This window comes from Carlito syrichta, unplaced genomic scaffold, assembly GCF_000164805.1.
Source record: "Carlito syrichta isolate Samal-C Ts95f unplaced genomic scaffold, Tarsius_syrichta-2.0.1 Scaffold302339, whole genome shotgun sequence".
Taxonomy (NCBI): Eukaryota; Metazoa; Chordata; class Mammalia; order Primates; family Tarsiidae; genus Carlito; species Carlito syrichta.
In genome coordinates this window covers 454,501-478,024 of record NW_007246435.1, presented here as the reverse complement: position 1 = coordinate 478,024, position 23,524 = coordinate 454,501, and the positions used below count along the sequence as shown (strand labels likewise).

At 40.9% G+C, this 23,524-nt stretch overlaps 1 protein-coding gene across 1 annotated transcript; it reads left to right on the top strand.

The window, feature by feature from the left end:
• The first annotated feature begins 2,564 nt into the window (after positions 1-2,564).
• On the top strand, positions 2,565-20,532 carry LOC103258727 (neurolysin, mitochondrial). The gene is made up of 4 exons (XM_021711529.1): positions 2,565-2,760; positions 3,100-3,228; positions 4,633-4,769; positions 17,796-20,532. The coding sequence occupies exons 1-4, from the start codon at positions 2,637-2,639 to the stop codon at positions 17,928-17,930; spliced, it is 525 nt and encodes a 174-aa protein (XP_021567204.1). The 5' UTR covers positions 2,565-2,636; the 3' UTR covers positions 17,931-20,532.
• The last annotated feature ends 2,992 nt before the right edge of the window (positions 20,533-23,524 follow it).

Here is a 23,524-nt window from a genome sequence, read left to right as displayed (position 1 = left end):
TGTTGTCTTGCCTGCTAACACAGCATCCGTTCTGGATCAATCTTTTGTGAAAGGAAGGGTCAATTGATGTGGCAAACTTCACTGTTGTCCCACCCTAACTTTCAGCAACCACCATACTGATCAGTCAGCAGCCATCAACATTGAGGCAAGACCTTCCACTAGCAAAAAGATTATGACTTGTTAAGGCTCAGATGATAGCATTTTTAAGCTATAAAGTATTTTTAAGCCAGGCATGGTATCTCATGCCTCTAATCCCAGCAATTTAGGAGGTAGAGGTGAGAGGATTGCCTGAGACCAGCCTGGGCAACTTGGCAAGATCTCACCTCTACAATAACTTTTTAAAAATTAACTGGGCGTGGTGGTGCACACCTGTGGGTCCAGGTACTTGGAAGGCTAAGGCAGAAGGATCACCTGAGCCCAACAGTTTGAGGCTGCAGTGCCTGTGAGTGTGCCACTGCACTCTAGCCTGGGCGACAGAGTAAGACTCTGACTCAAAAACAGAAAACAAAAAACAGCAACAAAGAAGCATTTTTAAAATAAGGTATGTACATTGCTGTTAAGATATAATGCTTTTACACACTTAAGAAACTACAGTATAAACATAACTTTTTTATACATTGGGAACCCCCAAAATTTGTATGATTCACTTTATTGTGATATTCACTTTATTGCCTTGGTCTGGAACTAAACTCATGATGTCTCTGAGGTACTCCTGTTATATCTGAAATAGTAAAAGATCTTAAGATGTGGGCTAGTATAATTATTGTGTAAGACTTTTATCTACAGTATAGGGTGTAATCTTAGACTATTATATACCAGAATGAGGCAAAATATTCCTCTTTCCCGGCAAGAATTTCTATTGGGATGTCCTCAACAGAGGTGGCCTAATTCCAGCTCCCAGTAAATTTAGTTTTTCTTGGCCTGTCAACATTTGCAGCTCTTCCTATCTAGAATCAGCACAATTATAATGGGAAGTCAAGCAAGACCTTTTTTTGCACAAAGAGAGGAAGGCAGAATGTGAGATGGCGTTGACATCTGTGCCTCTGCCCTGGGCCAAAAGCAGAGCGGTTATTTGCTGCTGATTCGGCCCCCCATCTGCTGCCTTCTCTGGTGGTGAAGTCCCTCTTCCCTTTCCCCTCCCTTTAGAGCCGCAGGGATGATGAAGTCAGGGAGAGGAGGCTGGAATGTAAAGCATCTGAAGAGGAAAACAGGACAGAGATTCAGGGAAAGACAACAGAACCAGGACCCCCTTCTGCAGATGACCCGGTCGGGTAAATGCTGAGTCTTCTCCGCCAGTGGCAATTTACAAGTGTTTGAAGGATTATGTGAAGGTCAAAAAACACTAACCTGTTCTAGTGACTCTCCATTTTTCTGCTTGAGAGCTTTTCTGACATTTGACTCAAGAATTCACTAAACTTTGGTTTTATTTTAAACTCTTTTAAACTTTTTTAAAACTCTTAGCCCAGGACCTCAGAATAATTCCTTTATTTTTACCCAGGGTACTCTAATTTTAAATATATCCTTTGTGACTGAGTGCATCCATGGCTCATGCCTGTAATCCCAGCACTTTGGGAGGCAGAGGTGAGAGGATTGCCTGAGTCCAGGGGTTCAAGACCAGCCTGGGCAACTTGGCAAAACCTTGTCTCTACAATAAATCAAAAAATAAGCTGGGCGTGGTGGCATGCACCTGTGGTTCCAGCTACTTCGAAGGCTGAGGCAGAAGGATCACCTGAGCCCAGCATATTGAGGCTGCAGTAGCCATGGGTGTGCTACTGTACTACAGTCTGGGCGACAGGGTGAAACTCCTACAGTAAAATAGATAAATAAGTAAATAAGTAAGTTGGTCAGTAAGTAAATAAATAAATAGATCCTTTGTTTCTCTTATAGCATTTAACTCACTCCACTTGCCAGTTAATCCACAGACTTAACTTCCACTGAAGTGGCTTCTTAGTTTAAGGAAACATCTTGTCTGATAGGTACAGCTCAGACTTTCTACCACATGGTTATCTTAGAACCACATTTAGAATTTAGAGTACAAAACATCACACATACACAAAGACTGTCAGACCATAATGTTGTAATTTAACTCTTTAATTGATTTTGATTAAAACTTGAGTAGTTAAGCAATAGAGTAATGAGTATCCCAGAAAGGCATGTATTGTGTAAACAGAAGTATGCATTTGGAAGGAGGAGCTAGGGAGAAATCACTTGTCTGATGGATCTCTTCATTTTTTATGGAAAATTCTTCAAAAACATGTTTACTTTCAAAGCTTAGGGCTTGTTTTTAGTTTTAAAAAGACTGTTTTTTTCAGTTATGATTTCCTGATAATTGTTCCAAGTTTGTCTTATCTCAAAAGAATGAAATTATTACCTTAATATCAGATTTTTGGGGGTAATTTTTAACCCTGCTCAGCTGCTGTATTTTATTTCCACTTAAATTTGAGGTTATTCTAACCCCTCATTCAAAGGGGCATTTGACTCTGATTCTACCTCAAGTTTTGATGAGTCTTAATAATAATTCATCACATAGTTTTTGTTCAGTGCTTTAAAAAGTACATCTGTTTGCTTTGTAGACCGATTTTGCACGATTTAGTGGAACAAATGTGGAAACTGACTTTGTAGAGGTACCATCACAAATGCTTGAAAATTGGGTGTGGGACATTGATTCCCTCCGAAGATTGTCAAAACATTATATAGATGGAAGTCCAATTACAGATGATCTGCTTGAAAAACTTGTTGCTTCTAGACTGGTCAACACAGGTATGATTTGTAATTTTAGAAAATGAAAATAAATTCAAATTGCTTAATGTAGAATCACTGGCATCTTCTTCTATAGAACTTATTTTCCCCTTAAATGGTACCCCAAGAGTGCTAATATGAGGAGTGAAGAACACAAAATATATTGGAATAGGGATCCCTGGGCTTACGTCTATGAGGAAAAAAAAAACCACATCTCCTTTAAATCTTAGAGTAAAATGTCTTGCTCCCATTTTGTGATGAGTACTACTGGAATCCATTTTTGAAATCTATGATCTTGTAATATTAGAACACACACCTCTCTCTTTTCCAAAACATACTCAAACTTTCTTATGTTATCAGGTCTTCTGACCCTACGCCAGATTGTTTTGAGCAAAGTTGATCAATCTCTCCACACCAACACATCACTGGACGCTGCAAGTGAATATGCCAAATACTGCTCAGAAATTTTAGGCATTGCAGCTACTCCAGGTACGTAAACACTATGAGTTGATTTTGTTTTCCCTGTGAAGCACAGGCCATTCTCCTAACACTGCAGGGGAGGTGGGGTTTGTCAGACAGATTACCTAATTTGTTTCTGATTTCTGTAATCAGGCCATGACTTTCAGATAAAGCATACTATGTCCTTATGAGTAATCCTGTCCAAATGCGCTTGAAGGAGAGGTGGCTCCAGATTTGCAGCATTTTAGTGTAATCAGGCATGAGCAGTTGGCCTCCACCCCAGAGCTGGGAGAGCCATTCATGCTGGCAGCCACTCCCGGCTCCTCCCTCCTTGTATGCAGCATGACTTCCCTGTGATTTTCAGTAAGAAATTGGCAGAAGGGGCATTTTTAGAGAGAAATATGAAATTCTACCTCTTTTCTGGTTCTGTGGTCAATTAAAGCATTTCACTAGCAGTTTCTAACCTCGTGTGTGTGTGTGTGTGTGTATGTGTGTGTGTGTTTTTGAGTCAGGGTCTCATTCTCACTCACAGTCACCACAGCCTCGACCTGTTGGGCTCAGGTAGTCCTTCCACCTCAGCCTTCCAAGTAGCTGGAACCACAGGCATGTACCTCCATGCCCAGCTGATTTTTTGATTTATTGTGGAGAAGAGGTCTTACTATGTTGCTGAGGCTGATCTCGAGCCCCTGAGCTCAGGCAATCCTCTCTCCTCCACCTCCAAAAGTGCTGGGACTACAGGTGTGATATGTATGTATTTAAACCAATAAATGGTTGTGCTTTTATGTGTAACTGATAAGGTGTATGTTTTTTCACCAAGGAAATTGTTAAGAAAATGAATCAGCCACATTTATAGCGATAATAAAGATAAGAATGGTCAGTTGAGTCAGTCTATGTTCCTCTCACCTCTTTGGGTGTTGTGTTTATTGTAAGTCATAGAGCACTGTGTCTTAAGCCACTTTTACAAAATCCTTTATAAAGTAGCCCTACAGATAGATTGGATCAATAAAGAGTTCTTTTTCAGTAAGAATCAGTCTAAAATAAGTGCCACTCTGAGACATTTTAGATATAAAAAGATGTGGCCAAAAGTGGGGTTAATAATCTTTCAAGATATATACATGTTTAAGGGATAAGAAAGGACTGACTTTAGTTCTAAAACTCTGAGCTATGATGGGTGTGGACAAAGACTCAGAAACTATTGTTAGCATTCCAGAGCTTAGGGCCGAAACCAGCTCTGAGGTTGAGCCATCCACAGAAGAGAAGTTTATAAACATCTTGGCCCAGGGCACACATAAACCCAGGGAGTACTAGAGGTGAGATCAGATCATTCACTCTCTCCTCCCACAGTAGGACTTTCCAAAGGGAAATCTTAACTAGCTTATAACCTAATAATTAACTTTTGCTATCATATTGATTGAAATGTATCTTTTCTTAAAGGCACAAATATGCCAGCTACTTTTGGACATTTGGCAGGGGGATATGATGGCCAATATTATGGATATCTTTGGAGTGAAGTATTTTCCATGGACATGTTTTACAGCTGTTTTAAAAAAGAAGGGATAATGAATCCAGAGGTATTGTATTTTTTGCTTCTCCTTTTGTAGTTGCTCCCTCCTCTTCAACTCCTAGTGTAAAATATGTATTACACCAAGATTTTAGAGTAAGAGGTTTGGTAACAGCTTTTAACTTTAAGGTCTTGCATTTTCTCAAATCATCGTACATCATTATGTTGCAGTGTACAAGTGATTAACTCTAATTCTATAGGTTTAAAAAAAGCCCTGCTGTATTTTCTTGCTTATTAACATTCCAATATATTGCATAATTTAAAATTCAAAGATTTGTTTATGCATTTAAGAATTTATAGCTGCTAGTTTTGACATGTGCCATCCAGTGTTTTAGTTTTATAGGAAGTTAGGAAAGAAAGGTAGACTTCTTCCTGATGCAAATGGTCTCCCTGTGTTTTTACATTCTCTCCATACTTCCTTTTGTACACTTTCTGTGGGAGGCACCCTTGTTCTGTGGCTGACATAACCCCGCCCCTCCTACTACGTAGTTTGTAACCTTAATGCCTTTAAGTAACTTAAGCTGCTTCATTAACCTGAGCCCTTCCTCTCTGTGTACAGCAAAGTGACTGCCAGGTGGCTGCCAGACTAACCTTCCCAAGTTACAGCCCCTGGTCTCCACTCTCATGGAAGACTCTGCTGTCAGATTATTTCCAGGGCTGGTGCATTTTTCAGTGTTCTTAAATTCTGTTTGATTCACAAATTAGGAGAACAAATTATCAAAATCAGGCTCTCTGTGCTTATTTCAACCAGTTGATTTGTTCTCCACATTTTTGTTTCTAGGTTGCATGGTACCTTATACATATGTATGAAGATAACCACTCCCTCCCCATCTTCTCCCTTAAAATTCACCTCCAAGGCACCTGTACTTTATACCCTCTATTCCTCCCAAGCATTCCATCTCCCACCCCACCTTAGGTCACCCAATCTGTGAGGTCCCTTGAAGCCTCCTTCCAACCTATTTACAAAGGTCAACTACTGACTGCTGCTCTCACAGATATCCTGACTTCTGCATGACTTTCAGCCAGCACCCAGCCCTTAATTCTGCCACCATCTCATTTAGAGATGGTGCTTTGAAACTCATAGTGTTCTGGGGAAGATTGTATGACTCCATTAACATGCCCCACTACAAAGCCATGCTCTTCAGCCTGAACTGGACACAGGGTTACTCTGTAGTCCTACTCCATTTTCTTTATTGATTTCCTCCAAGTCTACCACCTTTCTCCTCTGTCAGGTGATGATCTCTCCTCTTTATCAAGAAAATTAAGATCATTGAGAGTGAGAGCGTTCATCTTTCTTTCTCTGTACTTCAGTACTTATCTTCTCCCATCTGAAGGGAGACGTCTCTAAGTCTTACTGGTTTGCCATCTTAGAAGAATACTTGATACTGACTCTGATAACCCCAGGTAGAGCTACTCCTCTATTGTTCTTTTCATAGCTAATTTCTTGGTGTAAGAAGAAGCCTCTGCCAACCTCTGTTTCCTTGCTTTTGCTCTCACCAACTGAACTGGAGAGTTAGCCTCCCTCCAAAGTTAACACTGATGACTGAGTTTCCAACCCCAAAGGCTCTCAGCCACCTTTTCTTTCCTCCCTGCTTCTTGTTATTCCTCTGTCTCTTCACAGCCCTGGACTTAGCAGTGAGACCGCTTCCTTCCTTCCCAGTATTCCCTGTGCGTCAGACAAGTTGATGTGTTTCACCTTCAAAACTTTATTTGTTATATTTATTTCACCTGAAACATCTGCCTTCCTTGTCTGTGCCTTCCAAAAATTCTGTCATTCTTAAATATCCACCTATTCATGAAATCTTCCAGATCATTCAAAACCAAAAGTGATCTTTCCATCCTCTGAACATAAGACTGAACTTGGGCATAGAGGAAGGGCTTCAATAAGCTTTTTTCTTATGTCTGTAATATTTAATGTACCTATTACCAAGTGAAAAGCACCGTATTATAAAATATTTTATACCAAAGAATACAAATTTTGATTTAAAAACGTGTTTAGGAAAAAAGCACATCAAAATGTTGTCGGTGGTTATCTTTGAGTGGTAAGTTTATGAGTGATGATTAATTTTTTCTGAACTTTTTATAGGTCTTTTCCTTATTTTTACATAATGCATGGATTATTTTAGAAGTCAGAAAACAATGTTTCAAAGAGACAAAGACCTAAATATGTAAAGGTATAATTATGACATCTTACTGGCACCTAACTGGTGAGGTTTCTTGGTATAAGCGAACACCACCTCTCTTGGTTAAGCCTTCCTGATTCCCCTCCTCCATGCTTCCATTCGTGTCACTGCACCCCTAGTACCTGCTGTCATTACCCTTTCTCTTCCAGCTGTCAAGGTAGCAACCAAGTTACAGATCCCAGTGGGTCCCAAGGACCTTGAAGTCCAGCAGAAGCAACCCCTGCCATTACACTCCTGCACTTCCTCTTCATCTCAAGCTCACTGCTTGGCAGGTAGCCACACTGCTCTTAATTTAGACAAAGGGCTGAGTTGAACTTGGAGAAAGCAAGATCCCAGCGACTTGGAGTTATAACTTGTGACATTAAAAACAATTTTTCGTTTTACTGAAATTCTGGATTTGGCAGTGCCATATACTATCAGACATCTCATGCCATAGGCTGGCATTACTCCCTTTCACCTCTTTTTCTTTTCCCACCAAACACTCTGGAATGTCATGTCACTTCTTACTCCCCTTGTCACAGCAATCATGAACTGGGATCTGAAACCCAAGGAGAATCCCTTCACCCTCATACCTTTTGTAGATACTAGAGGCAGGTTTTTAATCTGCTATTTTATTCCCTCCTACAATGTACTACTTGTTTTTGTAGAGGGTCTGTTACAAGTATTTGCTCCAAAACAACACCTACCTTACAAAATTTAAATATCCACTTCTAAAAATTGATACTTTTGGAAGAACTACTATTCTACAAAAAACTTAGATTGTTATTACAACTGTATTATGATGAATAGAAAAAGAAATATCCCTCTTCAGACCAGTAAACCATACACTACTTACTTTGTGCCATAACCCAAGTCTTGTGAGTAGCCAACACTGAAAATAGATGGCATTATTTGGGGTTATTTCGGATTCTGTGCATTTGCCTCAGTCTCACATGTCAGTGGGTGGTTACCTAAGGTGTATAAGCAGGATACAAATATGCATTTTAGCCAGGTGTGGTGGCTCAAGCCTATAATCTCAGCACTTTGGGAGGCTGAGTTCACGGGTTTGAGAACAGCCTGTGCAGCTTGGCGAGACGTCATCTCTACAGTAAATAAAAAAATTAGTTGGGTGTGGTAGCGCACGCCTGTAGTTCCAGCTACTTCGAAGGCTGAGGCGAAAGGATCACCTGCGTCTGGTGGGTCAACACTGGAGTGGCCAAGAGCATGCCACTTCCCCCCAGCCTGGGCAATGGAGTGAGACGCCAACTCAAAAATATATATATATATGAATTTTTATGGCATGAAGTAATACTCAATTTGTTCTGAAGTCATGGGAATCAGAGCGATCAAAAGACATCATGCAGACTTTGTCATCTCACCCTCCCTAATATGTGTTTGGGTCATTCTGAGAAGGTTGCGGGATGGCCCTTCAAGTTCATCCCCAAACTCTGGGGCGGCTAGGAGCCGAGAGACCACAGATTTACATTGTTGGTTTTGTAATACAGAAGACTGCCTCAAGGCCTTCTCTCTGTAACATCTTGCTTCTGAAAAGCCCAGGGTCTCCTCTGAGGACCATTTCAGATCTGCGTAAGCAGAACTGTGGAAAGTTCTCCTCACTGGGAAATCAGTAATACGAAGGGTCAGATATAAACCGGCAGCCTTAAGAATGACAAATAGTAACTGTAGAATATTTTACAGTACAGTTTTTTTTTTTCCTGTTTTGAGGGGCTCTATAAAAAGTATTAGAACTGGCCACTTACTTATAATAGCTTAGAAGTTTTTTCTTTTTTTTTTTTTTTGAGTTGGAGTCTCACTCTATTGCTCAGGCTGGAGTGCAGTGCCACTCTGCTCACAGCCACCTCAGCCTCGACCTGTTGAGCTCAGGCGATCCTTCCACCTCAGCCTTCCAAGTAACTGGAACAACAGGCGCATGCCACCATGACCAGCTAATTTTTGTGTGTGTGATTTATTGTAGAGACAAGGTCTCACCAAGTTGCCCAGGCTAGTCTTGAACTCTGGGTGCAGGCAGTTCACTTGCCTCAACCTCCCGAAGTACTGGTATTATAGGCTGAGCCACGCGCCCAGCCTTTTTTTTTTTTTTTTTTTTTTTTTTGAGTTGGAGTCTCACTCTGTCGCCCAGGCTGGAGTGCAGTGGCATGCTCATGGCCACTGCAGCCTCGACCTGCTGGGCTCAGGTAATCCTTCTTACCTCAGCCTTTCAAGTAACTGGAACCACAGGCATGTACCACCATGCCCGGCTGATTTTTTTAATTTTCTGTAGAGACAAGGTCTCGCGATGTTTCTCAGTCTGGTCTCAAACCCCTGAGCTCAGGTAATCCTCTTGCCTCTACCTCCCAAAGTGCTGAGATTACAGGCATGAGCCACCGCACCTGGCTATCTTAAAAGTTTTCTACGTCTAATGTTGTCTGTAGTTTTTTTTTTTTAATTCTTCATAGTAAATAGACATTACAACTCAATTGTTTAAATAGATTGTTAAATATTACTTAAAGCCGGCCGGTCACAGTGGTTCAAGCCTATAATCCCATCACTTTGGGAGGCCTAGGCAAGAGGATTGCCTGAGCCCAGGAATTCGAGACCAGCTTGGGCAACTTGGCGAGATCTCGTCTCTACAATAAATAAAAACTAGCTGGGCTTGGTGGCATGTGCCTGTAGTTCCAGATACTTGGAAGGCTGAGGTGGAACTCCTGAGCCCTGCAGGTCAAAGCTGCGGTGGCTGTGAGCATGCCACTACACTCCAGCCTAGGCAACAGGGTGAGACTCCAACACAAGAATATAGATATATTATTTAAAATCTTTGTTCCTAAACAAACATGGAGACATTATCTCATTATCAGACATATATTTCATTTTTGCAACTATTGTCTTAACTAACTGTGGAAGGGAACTGCTTGGGATTAACACTTTCCCCAATAAGCTCTAGGCACTATTTAAGGATAACTTTATGTCACCAAATGTAATTTCAAAATACAGCAGCTAATCATAGGGTTGAAAGAATAGGGGCATTTAAACTAGGGCCACTTATTTTTATAAGGCAACTTCATTGTGGGAAAATTTCCTAAGAGGTAACAGACATTGTGGATTCAAAGGCAGTTATACTGTTAAGTTAGTATTTTCTTCCTTCTCTTATGCATTTGGAAAAATTGCTAAGCTTTGTTTCCCTTGCCAGAGAAGGAGAAATACAACCAAGTGTCACTTCTGAAAGAAATATAGAGAAAGTCAAGATTGTTAAGTATAACTATATTTGAGTCTGTAATGCCATAGGGAAGTAACTAGCTCTTACATGCAACAACAGCCACAGAAACATGAAGAATCTTGATTAAACATGAAAAAGAACTGACTGGCAGAGAAAATATAATATGAAGCAAGTATTATAGAACTTGTCAGAGTCTCAAGCCCGATTCCGGCTCTGGTGTGTTGCTAAAGGGTAGTATGACATTTCCTCTCCTGAAGGCTTTTACAAATGAATATGAGTCTCTTCTTCAGCTTTCCCAGTCTACCATCCAACAGCTGATTTTTCTTATACCTCAGCCTCTTCTAGACTGACAGTCTTAGGTTCTGCCTGATTTAAGGGACACAGGAAGGAAATGGGATTGATTTCCAGCCTACTTCTTGAATATTTGCAAGGCCAGACCTTCTAAGTCTTGAATCACAACAAGCTGGAAGTCATTTTTCTTCCTTTGTGTTTTTATAGTCCTTCATTGTTTTTCTCTTAGAACCTTAATAATCTGCCTGGTTAATTGTCTATGTCTTTATCTTCCCATCTAGAGCATAAGACCCTTGTAAAAGAAACTTTTTTTTTTGAGTTGGAGTCTTACTCCGTTGCCCAGGGTGGAGAACAGTGGCACTCTCACAGCCACCCCAGCCTCGACCCGCTGGGCTCCAGCGATCTGTCTGCCTCAGCCTTCCAAGTCGCCAGAACTACAGGTGCACACTACCATACCCGGCTAATTTTTGATTTATTGTAGAGACGAGGTCTCGCCAAGTTTCCCGGGCTGATCTCGAACCCACGGGCTCAGGCAGTCCACTCGCCTCAGTCTCCCAAAGTGCTGGGATTACCGGCTGAGCCAGCGAGCCCAGCCAAGAAACTATTTTATTCAGCTTTGTGTTCCTTCCTCAGCTTCATACTGTTTAATGTCATTACTGTTTTACCTTTGTGTACCTTTTTGGACCGAACTGGGGGTCCCCTCCCCCCCACCTGCCTCTACATTTTCACCCCTACTCCCAATACATGCTACACCCAAGGTGCTTTTCTTCTCCTGATCACCCCCTCCCCATAGGTAAAGGTTTATCTTCTATCCTCATAAATCAGAACTCTGCTTAAGGTTTCCAGAAGGCTTCCTCTCATCAGACAGCACTTCCTACTGCTATTCTTGTTTCCATCTCCCTGACTACAAGCACCAGTCTTTCACTCACTCCCTCCTTTTTTGTTGTTGTCAAAGGTATTCTTTTTTTAATTCCACCCAGGATCTCCCCACCCTCATAGAAAACCAAGGGATGGGTTCTTGGGAGGGAGTTACGCGCTGTGGAAGGAAAGATTTCAAAGTCCAGTTTTGAAGCAGGCTGGTGAGCTTGTTAGGTGCCTGGTCATCAACTCTGTCTTTGGCTGGGTGCTCTCTGTCCTGATGCCTGTTACTTGGTGGAGGGAGTCAACCACAATGGGAAGGAGGAAGGGAGGGTTAATAGGCATTGGGAGCTTGCATGTGTTGCTTCAGAGGTGCCCAGGTAGCGGGAGATGCGTCTGTTTCCCATTTATATATTCTCAAAACTGATAGAGGATGGGCATCTGTCATGTGAACAACTATAATTGCTAATAAAATATTACCTCAGGCCAGGCATGGTGGCTCACACCTGTAATCCTAGCACTTTAAGAGACTGAGGTGGGAGAGCTGCTTGAGCCAGGAATTTGAGACCAGTCTGGGCAACATAGTGAGACCCCCATCTCTACAAAAAGTCAAAAAAGTAGCCAGGTGTGGTGGCACGCACCTGTAGTCCCAGCTACTCAGGAGGCTGAGGCAGAAATTTCATTTGAGCCCCGGAGTTTGAGAACCACAATGAACTGTGATCTCACCATTGCACTCCAGTATGGGCAATAGGTTGAGACCCTGATTCAAATATATATATTTGAAGTCTCACTGTTCTTAGATAAAATGACTGAATACCTTATCTCTTTTAATATTCCTACTGAATTATATATTCTACTTCTTACTAATAGTGGAAATGAAGTTTCTTTTCTTTAATGAATTAAGAAAGGTAGATTTATTTGTATTATTATTATTATTTGAGTCAGAGTCTCACTCTGTCACCCAGGCTGGAGTGCAGTGGCACGCTCACGGCCACCCCAGCATTGACCTGCTGGGCTCAGGCAATCCTTCCACCTCAGCCTTCTAAGTAGCTGGAACTATAGGCGCACACTACCATGCCCGGCTAATTTTTTAAAATATATATATTGTACAGATGAGGTCTCACCAAGTTGCTAAGCTGTTCCCAAACCTCTGGGCTCAGGCAATCCTCTCACCTCGGCCTCCCAAAGAACTGGGATTACAGGCTTGAGCCACCGCGCCTGGCCAAGAAAGGTAGATTTATTAGAGAAAAGATATGTTGGAAGAGCACAATGGGCAGGACAACAGCAAGAGTGTCTGCTGTCTGCTGCCACTTGTTTTTTTCTCTAGCTTTATTAGGAGACAGAACTAATTTTAAGGAAATGTCAGACCAAGAATGCGTTTGTTTCCCTCAACTGTATATGAGAAACTGAACTATATGCCCAATATTATGCCAGGGAGTAGACAGTATACTGAAATCATCTCCTGTAAGTGCCCAGAAACTGAGTGAGGTAGGCACATTCCCATGTAACAGATAAAGAAATCAAGGTCTAAGATCACATAGCTGAGGACTGAGCCAAGATTCAAACCTGAGCCTGACTCCAGAGCTCCTGATCAAGTTTCGGAAACCATCAGTGTAGCTGAGGGTGGAGGCAGGTACCTGTAGTCCCTGCTACTCAGGAGACTGAGGCGGAAGGATTGCCTGAGCCCAGGAGGTCGAGGCTGCAGTGAACTGTGATGGTGTTACTGCACAACAGAGTGAGACTCTGACTCAAAAAAAGAAGAGAGAAAGAAGGAAAGGAAGAAAGAAGGAAAGAGTCGAAAAAGAAGAAACAGAGAGAGAGAGTCAAAAAAAGAAGAAAGAGTCAGAAAAAAAGAAGAAAGAGAAAGAGTGTCAGAGAACACTTGCACCACTGCCAAAAGATACATGCTAACCTTCCAGGATTAAAAACCACAGAGGCGAATGACGCTGATTTCCCTTCATAGGATAGATATAGGAGCTTTTACTATATGCAGATCCTCCTAAAAGATGTTTGTCGCAGGAAAAATTTTAGCAGTTTTCTTAGAGCTTCTCTTCCTGATTTCCTCACAGCTACAGTTTCTTTATCGTATAAACAACATAGAACGACTTATGGCAAAGACTCCTTCCACCTGTGGCTTTTGTCTCTCAGACCATGTTCTCTCACCCAGAGAGCCTGGTACCTTCCTAAAACACAAAAATTCACTTAACTATTTTTTCTTAAGAAAGGTATGATCCTGTTACCAAAATGACTCTTAAACTCTTCTCAAAATTTCATTGCAAAGGAAATGAAACTATTAAAAGGCCATTGCTCCGTAATTCAGGAAATTGAATCAACTTGTTTGGAGCCATAAGCGGAAGAAGACTTGAGCTGCACTGAGCCACAATATTGTGAGACTGAGCAGTGCCTTGCTCTCAAATGACTTTACCATCCAGAGGAATCAGGAGCTGGCTCTTGACAATGCCATGTAATTCTGCAAATGCTTGCTTCTCTTTCCTACCTGAAATTACAATTATTTGCACAAAATGAAAATACTTTGTCAGATGTTAGCATTTGGAGTAACTTTTAAAAACTTTTATTTAGATTTTCATTAATGTTTCTACAACACCTGTGGAATGAGTATTTCTTTTTAATAAATTAAATATATGCAGTGCATATATCTTGAGCATTAAAAATTTCTGCAGATAGATATTAATATTGAGATTGGGTGATAGGTGCATGAAGGCTCATTATACTGTTGTCTCTACTATTAGTCTGTTTTTTAAGTTCTCCATGATAAAAAGTTTAAAATGTTTTTGTAATTCTGCAGAAAAATTTAGCTCACATTTTCTAAGTTCATCTTGTGCTGCTGTACCCAGAAAGCACAATCTTTCATTGCTCTACTCACTGATTTAACACTGGTCAAATGTAGGTACATTGGGCAATGAAAGAAAAGGAAGGTGGTAAACCATGGTTAGACCCAAGAGCTCTGATATGCTCCTTCTTAGAATAATAAAGCTATGACAAGAATAGCCATTACTCACATTTTAGATTCTAGAATCCTGTCTAATAGTAATGGATCGCTGTAGACCAAGCAGGAAATGACATGTCCTTTTTTTTCTCCTGAAGCAAACTGAATCTAGCTCCAAGTCATCATAACTGAAGTTTTCAGGAAGTCCAATATCAAGAATTATAGGCCCTCTCTCTTTCTCTCTCTCTCTCCCTTTTTCTTTCTTTCTTTTTTTTTTTTTTAAGATATAGAGATGAGTTCTCACTATGTTGCCTAGGCTGGTCTCAAACTCCTGGGCTCAAGCAACTCTCTCCCACCTCGGCCAACCAAAGTGCTAGGATTACAGGCATGAGCCACCATGCCTGTTCAGGCCTTCTCTTTCTAAGAAGACTTATCCAACCTTGTAAATAAGGCAACAAGACTTCTGTGTGCCTTTTCAATATCATACTTGAATACCATGCAACAAACCCTCTTAAAGATGTTCTTAGTCTCTGGGCCCTAGACCTGTCCAATATGGTAGCCACCTGAGGCTGTTGAGCATTTGAAATGAGGCTAGTGCAACTAAATAACTGAATTGAGTGGAATCATAAATGTAAAAAACAGCCGGGCGCACTGGCTTATGCCTATAATACCAGCACTTTGGGAGGCTGTAGTGAGAGAATTGTCTGCACCCAGGAGTCTAAGACCAACCTAGATGTCATGGTGAGACCTTGGGTCTACAATAAATAAAAAAATTAACCAGACATGGTGGTGCGTGCCTGTAGTTCCAGCTATTTGGAAAACTGAGGTGGAAGGATCGCCTGAGCCCAGCAGGTCGAGGCTTCAGTGGCCATGAGCTGCCACTGCACTCCAGCCTGGGTGACAGAGTGAGACTCCAACTCAAAAACAAAACACGTACACACATACACACACACACATACCAGATTTTGAGGATTTACAACAGCAGCAAAAATCTCAATAATTTGTTTATTGATACATGCTGAAATGATACATGTTACGGGTACAATGACTTATATAAAATATTTTGTTAAAATTAAATTTACCCTTTTTTAACTTTTAAAAAATGTGCTTATAGCAAATTTAAAGTAATATACCTCATGTTATGTTTCTATTGGACAGTGCTACCCTAGAGTTTATGAGATGGTAACTTTGATTAATTATTTACTCTTGATTAGGTTTTACACTGTGAAGTTAGATGTTAGCCTGTAGATGATTAATAAGTTGCAAATGATTTCTGTTCATAACCAAAAGGTAACCCCAAAAGTTTTGACTCTATGGCGCTGTGGGACATTAAGTGGTTTTACACCTAACTAGGTCATTCGTGTTTTCTTTTCCTTTAACAGTTCAACTGTACTTACCTCTGATGGTTGTACCAATCAAAATCTGTTATAAGTCAAATGTCAAGATTATTTGGAAATGTTCTAGCTGCTGCTGTTGTTCTTCTTCTTCTTCTTCTCCTCCTCTTCCTCCTCCCCCTCCCCCTCTTCCTTCTCCGTCTTCTTCTTTTTAGCATTGGGGTCTTACTCTGTTGCCCAGACTGGAGTGTAGTCACACGATCACCACTCACTGCAGCCTCAACCTCCTGGGCTCAGGCAGTCCTTCCACCTTAGCCTCTCAAATAGCTGGGACTACAGGTACACCCCCCTACATCCAGCTGATTTTTCCATTTTTTGTAGAGATGAGGTCTCGCTATGTTGCCCAGGCTGGTCATGAACTCCTCTCACCTTGGGCTCCCAAAGTGCTAGGATTACAGATGTGAGCCACTGTGCCCGGCCCTAGCTCTTCTTACACTCAAAAGAGTGGATTAGTCCTATTGATTAAATGATATAGTGGATACAAGTTTTAGTGTTACTCTGTGAACTGTTTATTTTAGGAGTATATTTAGAATTATGCTTCGTTGAATTGTCTTGTGTTGCTTCCCTAAAAGGACAGTGAAGGGGAAGTGAAAATATTGAATAATGCTGATACTGAATAACAGCTGTGTTCTTTTACTTTATCTGTTCATGTGTTTATCCAAATAAAAGCAGAGGAACTAGCCAAGTGCAGTGACTTGAGCCTGTAATCCCAGCATTTTGGGTGGTGGAGGTGAGAGGATTGCCTGAGCTCAGAGTTTGAGACCAGCCTGGGCAACTTGGCAAGACCTCGTCTTTACAATAAATAAAGAAAATTAGCCAGGCATGGTCATGCGTGCCTGTAGTTCCGGCTACTTGGAAGGCTGACGTGGAAGGATCACCAGAACACAGCAGGTTGAGGCTGCGGTGGCCGTGAGCATGCCACTGTACTCCAGTCTGGACAACAGAGTGAGACTTCTACTCAAAAAGGAAAAAAAAAAAGAGGAACTGTGATATGCTGTTAGTTTGTTTTTTGAGTCAGAGTCTCTCTGTGTCTCCCAGGTCGGAGTGCAGTGGCAGGATCACAGCTCACGGCAGCCTCAACCTCCTGGGCTCAGGTGATCTTTCCACCTCAACCTTCTGAGTAGCTGGGACTACAGGTGCATACCACTACTACACCCAGCTAATTTTTTGATTTTTTTTTTTTTTTTTTTGTAGAGGTGAGGTCTGTGTTGCCTAGGCTGATCTTGAATTCCTGGGCTCAAGCAATCCTGCTGCCCCGGCCTCCCAAAGTGCTGAGATTACAGGCATGAACCACCACCCCCAGCTACTTTTTTAATTTTTTTGTAGAGACAAATTCTCACTATGTTGCCTAGGTTGGCCTCAAACTCCTGGGCTCAAACAGTCCTCCTGCCTTGGCCTCCCAAAGTGGTGGGATTACAGGCATGAGCCACCACAACCACTCTGATATGTTTTAAAATTCCAAATCTTCATCCCCAAAGAAAACTTTACCAAGGTCCTCATTCTCATCATCAGGCCCGCAGAAATGTCTTATCCTACACCGTAGGGCACAAACTGTGCTCTCTCTTCCCCTCTTCCTGTCCATGAGGAAGAGTCTTATTGTTTGTTTGCTTATTTGTTTTTAATGAGTTCCTCATTAAAAGCAGCCCAAGTCACTTGACAGTAGCTGTGCTACATTTCCAGGTACTCAGAACCCATCTGTAACCTTCTTGGATACTTGCTTTGCTAACCCTTTTTTTTCTTTTTTTTTTTTTTTGAGTTGGAGTCTCACTCTGTCGCCCAGACTGGGAGTGCAGTGGCATGCTTCCGGCCACCGCAGCCTCGACCTGCTGGGCTCCGGCTAACCCTTTTGAAATCGCACAAATAGGAACATGTTATGTATTCCATTTGGCTATTTTTGTTTGTTTATTCATGTTGTCAACTCACTACTGAGAGTCTAAGGAGACAAGATCATAATAAAGGACATTGTAGAGACCTGATTTTCAGCTTCAAATCACTTGGCTACCAAAATAAATAGATACTACAGAGCTGTGGTGTAGGCAAAAAAGGACATCTAGACAGAAGAGAGCTAAAGTCCCTTTTCCATCACTCCTACTTCTTTCTTTTGTGCATCTAGAGATTTAGAAAATTGCTATAACCGTGAATTATTAGGCATGGTATTTTATTTTATTAGGTTGGAATGAAATACAGAAACCTAATCCTGAAACCTGGAGGATCTCTGGACGGCATGGACATGCTCCACAATTTCTTGAAACGTGAGCCAAACCAAAAAGCGTTCCTAATGAGTCGAGGCCTGCATGCCTCATAAACCGGGGCGCTTTGGTCGCAGTCCATGTCTGGAGGACAAGTTGATATCGCCATGTGTTGCTGCCCTGGAAACTGAAGGGAGTTTTGCAGATGAAAATGGAGATTTCGATTAGTGTTGTTTGATTCTTAATTTTAAAAATTATAAAGATGTAAATGGAATTATAAATACTGTGACTAAGAAAAGACCCACTAGAAAGTAATTGTACTATAAAATTTCATAAAAATGGATTTGAGTTTTTTTATAAAAGTTTCATATGAATGTAATTTGATTTTTTACTATTATAATCTAGATAATATAATGTAAGAGGGCTAAGAATTTTTAAATTGAATCATATACATAATATAATTTGATCCTTCTTGTATCTTGAAGTTTTGTACTTGGGATTTCTGGACTGATAAATGAATCATATTCCTCTGGAATTATTTTCTCGGAGCCCTGCATCAGCTCTGATCCTCTGTCTCATGGTAAGGTGTGACCTCTCCTTGGCTCAAGTACCTCAAGGCCAGGGGAATATGCGTCCATCACGTATTCATCTTTGTGCGTCAGGCCTCCTGATTCCCAGCTTTCTGCCACATTTAAATGATGTTCCTCTATTTGGATTTGTCTTTTCTGTCTAATGTCCAGTCAGAGTATCAGAAAATTGTGTTTTAACTAAACTGATCTAATATCTATTATAAGTTTTTGAATCTTGTAATAGAGGATTTTTTATCTTGTATTAGAGGCTCATTTCCACTTCGGCATACAAGTCTTTTGGCGTACTTCCCAGTTAGAATACTGAAGCAAGTCCAAGCATATTTTTCTATTCTCATGTTTCTAATAAGTGTTAGGGACTTTGCCTCTCCTTCTGACCACCTTGCCCAAAGTGGCAGGTAGCCAGGTCAGATGACTCTGTAGAGAGTCATGGGAAGAGATCCAGGCTGATGTGGTGCGTGGAGTTCAGCAACTCCAGAAGCGTTGGAGAACAGCTGCTCCAAACTGTTGTGTGTGTGCTCAGCCTTGACCACGGAGAAAAGACTCTTCAGTAGCCTATTTTGTCTGGTGATTTTATTTTAAATGAACCTTGGTTCTCTCTTTAATTCTCTTTATTGTGGACCTAAATTCTAGTTCTGCCACAGACCAGTAAACTCACAGTATTTATTTTTCCTCTGGGAGTCTATTCAATAAGGAAACCAAGACAGAATGATAAAAACTTTTTTAAAAATTAAAAAAAAAAAAACTTCAAATGTATTCTGCATAGGTCTTTCAGGTGTCTCCCAGTGCATGCCTGAAGTATGACTTTGCTAGCCAGGAACAAAATTAGAACCTCTCTATTCTCTAGTCCAAGTGGACTTTGTGCTAAATAAAAAGTTATTACACTGCATAATAAAATTATAGACAGCAGGGAAAATCGAGAACTGTAGTGACAAGGAAGGAAATTCTAAGACTCTAATTGCCAAGCAGATCCCTTGAATATCCACATGAAATCTTACCCTCCCCTCTGAGACAGTTTGCCCCCTCTTCTCTCCCTACACTCACTCAGTGTCACCCCCTAGGGTCCCCAAAGCTGTTTGTGTGGTCTTAGCAACCTATGGTAGTTTCCTCATATCTTTTTATTCTCAGACTCTTCTGTTTTCCAGTTTCAGACCAAAAACTCTCTTCAGCTTTTTCTATTACCCAGCGTGTCTCCTTAACGATAACTTTACCATTTTAAATCTTACTGCTCATGAAAAGACTAATAATTGGTGTGGAAAAGGCTACACACAATAAAGTTATATTATTATCTATGGGAATGAACTCACATTTCTTTCATATTTTAATGTTAAAATGGAAATGCTTGAGAACAAATGTTCTATGGTGTTCTTTTTACTTAGGGTCTACCTCTAATATTTAAACTCTACCAAAGAACAGCAATAAAAGTAAATGTACAAAAAATTATCTAACATAAGTCGAAAGTTAGGGCTTACTTTTTAAAGCCTCTTTGAATGTTGCCATCCATCTACCTGTTCTTGTTTCCAGATCAGAGCATGGAGTTTCACTGAGATGCTCTGAGTGGTGAATAACCATAAAAAATTGTAATAATATTGGAAAAATTTATAATTCAGATTTGTGGACTGAGCCACACATAATAAAGTCTTAATGCAGGAGATTTAGACCTGTTTCAGGTTTTTTTCAAGCATTGTTATGTTACTAAAGGCAAGTTCTTAAACATCTTTTGCTAATGTGCAATAGGCTTGATTCCTAAAGATTTAATTTTAAGATGCTACAGAAAAGAGAAAGGAAAGTCCTGATGTTATGCCACCTGATATCGATAAATGTTGCATGTTACGTAGGTAAATAACTAAAACTTGTCATGAGTTATCACCTGAGCTACTTACACCAAGGTCTTGCCTCTCTAAAGTTAGCGTGATGGAAAACGGGTGTCTTTAGCTCTTTAGATGACAAACTGCATGGTGCAAGAGGCCAAAATTGAGAAAATAGCCCTTCAGAGAAAAACAATACAAATATATTTGTACTTGTAAATGCCTTACCTAGTAGAGAATGACTTACTTTTCTACTTTACTGTTTTGCATATAATCTTTGTGTATGAATTAAAGGTCTGTGGAGATCCTGCTTCCCCACTGGATCAGCTGGTTTGAGTCTGACTGTTTATTCTTTTTCTTTTTCTGTTTTTTGAGTTGGGATCTCAACTCCATCGCCCAGGCTGGAGTGAGTGGCACACTCAGCCACTAGTGTCGATCTGCTGGACTCTGGCAATCCTTCCACCTCAGCCTTCCAAGTACCCGAACTACAGTCACGTGCTTCCATGTCTGGCTAATTTTTTTTATTTATTGTAGAGATGAGGTCCTGTCAAGTTGCCTGGGCTGGTCTTGAACCCTCAGGCTCAGGCAGTCTGCTCGCCTCGGCCTCCCAAAGTACTGGGATTACAGGCTGAGCCACCGAGCCTGGCCTGTTTATTCTTTTTCTGTCAGGTTGAAATTTTATTGCTCCAAGGAAGTTGCATTAAAAATTACATTAAAATACTGTCTTAGATCCGACTGCTAAAACAAAGTATCATAGGCTGGATGGCTTCAAAAGCAGACATTTATTTCTCACGGCTTTGGAAATCAGAAAGTCCCACAATCTAGGTGCTAGTAGATTCATTCTTGCTGAGGGCGAGAGGATTGCCTGAGCCCAGGGGTTCAAAACCAGCCTGAGTAACTTAGTGAGACCTCATCGCTACAATAAATCAAGAAATCAGCCAGGCATGATGGTGTGGCTGTGGTTCCAGCTACTTGGAAGACTGAGGAGGAAGGATCGCTTTAGCCCAGCAGTTCGAGTCTGGGTGACTGGAGGGCGACTCAATCTATCAATAAACCTAAAGGCCCCACCTCCAAATGCCACCACATTGTGGTTCGGGCTTCAACATACGCACTTGGGGAGGAACACCAACATTCAGTTCATAACAAATACTAATTCCTCAAAGTGTTTTTAAGCATAGGTAGCTGAGCTCCAGAGAAGGTTAAAAGAGAATCTCCGTTTCCTCTGGATAAACACATGGCCACAGCCTCTTTCTTCCCTCCAGTCGGCATCATTACAGTCATGTGGCTCCCATCTGACGTTGGTTAGCCCCTGGAGATTGAATCGGTCTTATCTAACAAATGGTTGGTGAGAATAAAGGCAAAAGAGACATACTTCCAGTTTCTTTGAAAAACAGTTGACATCCAAAGTTTATTTTTTGAGTCATCTTTAATGGGGAAATTTCCACTGAAAACAGATCCATCTAAGTGGTTATCCAGTACCAACTACATCAAGGCAAAGTTTATAAAATCTAAATGTGAGGCAAAAGTAGCCTTTTCCAACATATTCAGAATGATGCTGTCATTCACAATTGCAAACATATAGAATCAACGTAAGTGCCCATCAACCCATGAGTGGATAAAAAGAATGTGGTGGATATACACAATGGAATACTATTCAGCCATAAGAAAGAATGAAGTCATGTATTTTGCCGCAATTTGGATGGGACTGGAGGCCGTTATCCTAGGTGAAGTAACTCAGGAATGGAAATCCAAGTACTGCAAGTTCTCACTTATAAGTAGGAGCTAAACTATGGATCCCCAAAGGCATCCGGGGTGGTGTAATGGACATTGGAGACTCAGAGAGGGGAGGGTGGGAGGAGGGTGAGGTATGAAAAATTACCTGTGAGGCACATTGTGCACAATTTGGGTGATGAATACGTTAAAAGTCCAGACATCACCACTATACAATTCATCCATGTAACCCCAAACCACTTGTACCTCTAGAGCTATTGAAATTAAAAAATAATAATAATAATGCTGGAAATAGAGATTTGATTTGATTTATTCTTTTTTTTTTAATAGAGTCTCATTCTGTCGCCCAGGCTGGAATGCAGTGGCACGTTCATGGTCATCACATCCTCAATCTGCTGGGTTCAGATGATTCTTTCGTCTCAGTTTTCCAGGTAGCTGGAACTACAGGCAAGCCAGGCTAGTTTTTTAAATTTATTGTAGAGACAAGGTCTCTCTCACCAAGTTGCCCAGGCTGTCGAACCCTTGGGCTCAGGTAATATTCTCACCTTGGCCTCCCAAAATGCTGGTATTACAGGCTTGAGCCACTGCACCCAGCCTTTTTTTTTTTAATCTGAAAAATTGGGGTAGTGAACACAATCACACATACATGCACACCCACCAACAAGTGATACTTGAGTTTTTACTTGGTTGAATTCACCTTGTAGTTCCATTTCCTGATATAATAGAGGTTCAACACATCTGGTCCAAGGTGTACATACCAGAAAAGGGAAGGGGTAAATATAAAGTAGGCTCTCCTGTTCTCGCATTAACTGACACCCATTCTAGCTGTTTATTTCAGAGTCCAGAAATAGGCTCACCTAAAATTTTACTCCCATGATAAAATGTCTCTAGCATTTGTCTTCAGAGAAACTATGGCTGAAAAATGGCTTAAAAGAACAGTGTTCACTGAATCTAACAAGACACTGACATCTCTGTTGACATCTTGACATTTTTGTGGCAAAGATGGAAGATGTGACTAAATAATAGCCAGATGGATTCCCAGCTATTGAAACAGCCTAGCAGAGTTGAATAATGATTGATGTTAAACTGAGGGTAATTTCAAGTCCTTTGGCTGAAGACACAAGAAATTTCATTAAAATAAGTTATCAAATTTACAGACAACAGAACTGGAATGATTAAATGAGATATTTAAGATTATCTTGATGCGGAGACAAACTTAAAATGAAATTACACAGATTCCATTGCCAAGGTAAAAAGAGGGGAAACCTAACTGGATAGTGGTACCCAGGAACAAAGAAGATTTGGCAGTTTTATTTGGCCAAATTCCAATGTAAGCCCACAATACAGCACACCTTGGGAGGGATCAAGAAGAGAGAACTAAGGCCTTTCAAGAGTATTAATGGAAGTATGTGTCCAGATCAAAAGAGTAATCTCTCTGGACTCCAGCTTGGTAAGATCAATCACAGTTAGAATATCGTGTTCCATTTTAGGTGTCACATTTTAAGCAGACTTTGGCCAAGAATTACAGTGTTTGGAGGAGCAGGAACAAGATGGTGATGATTTTGAAAGTACTTCTCAAGAGGA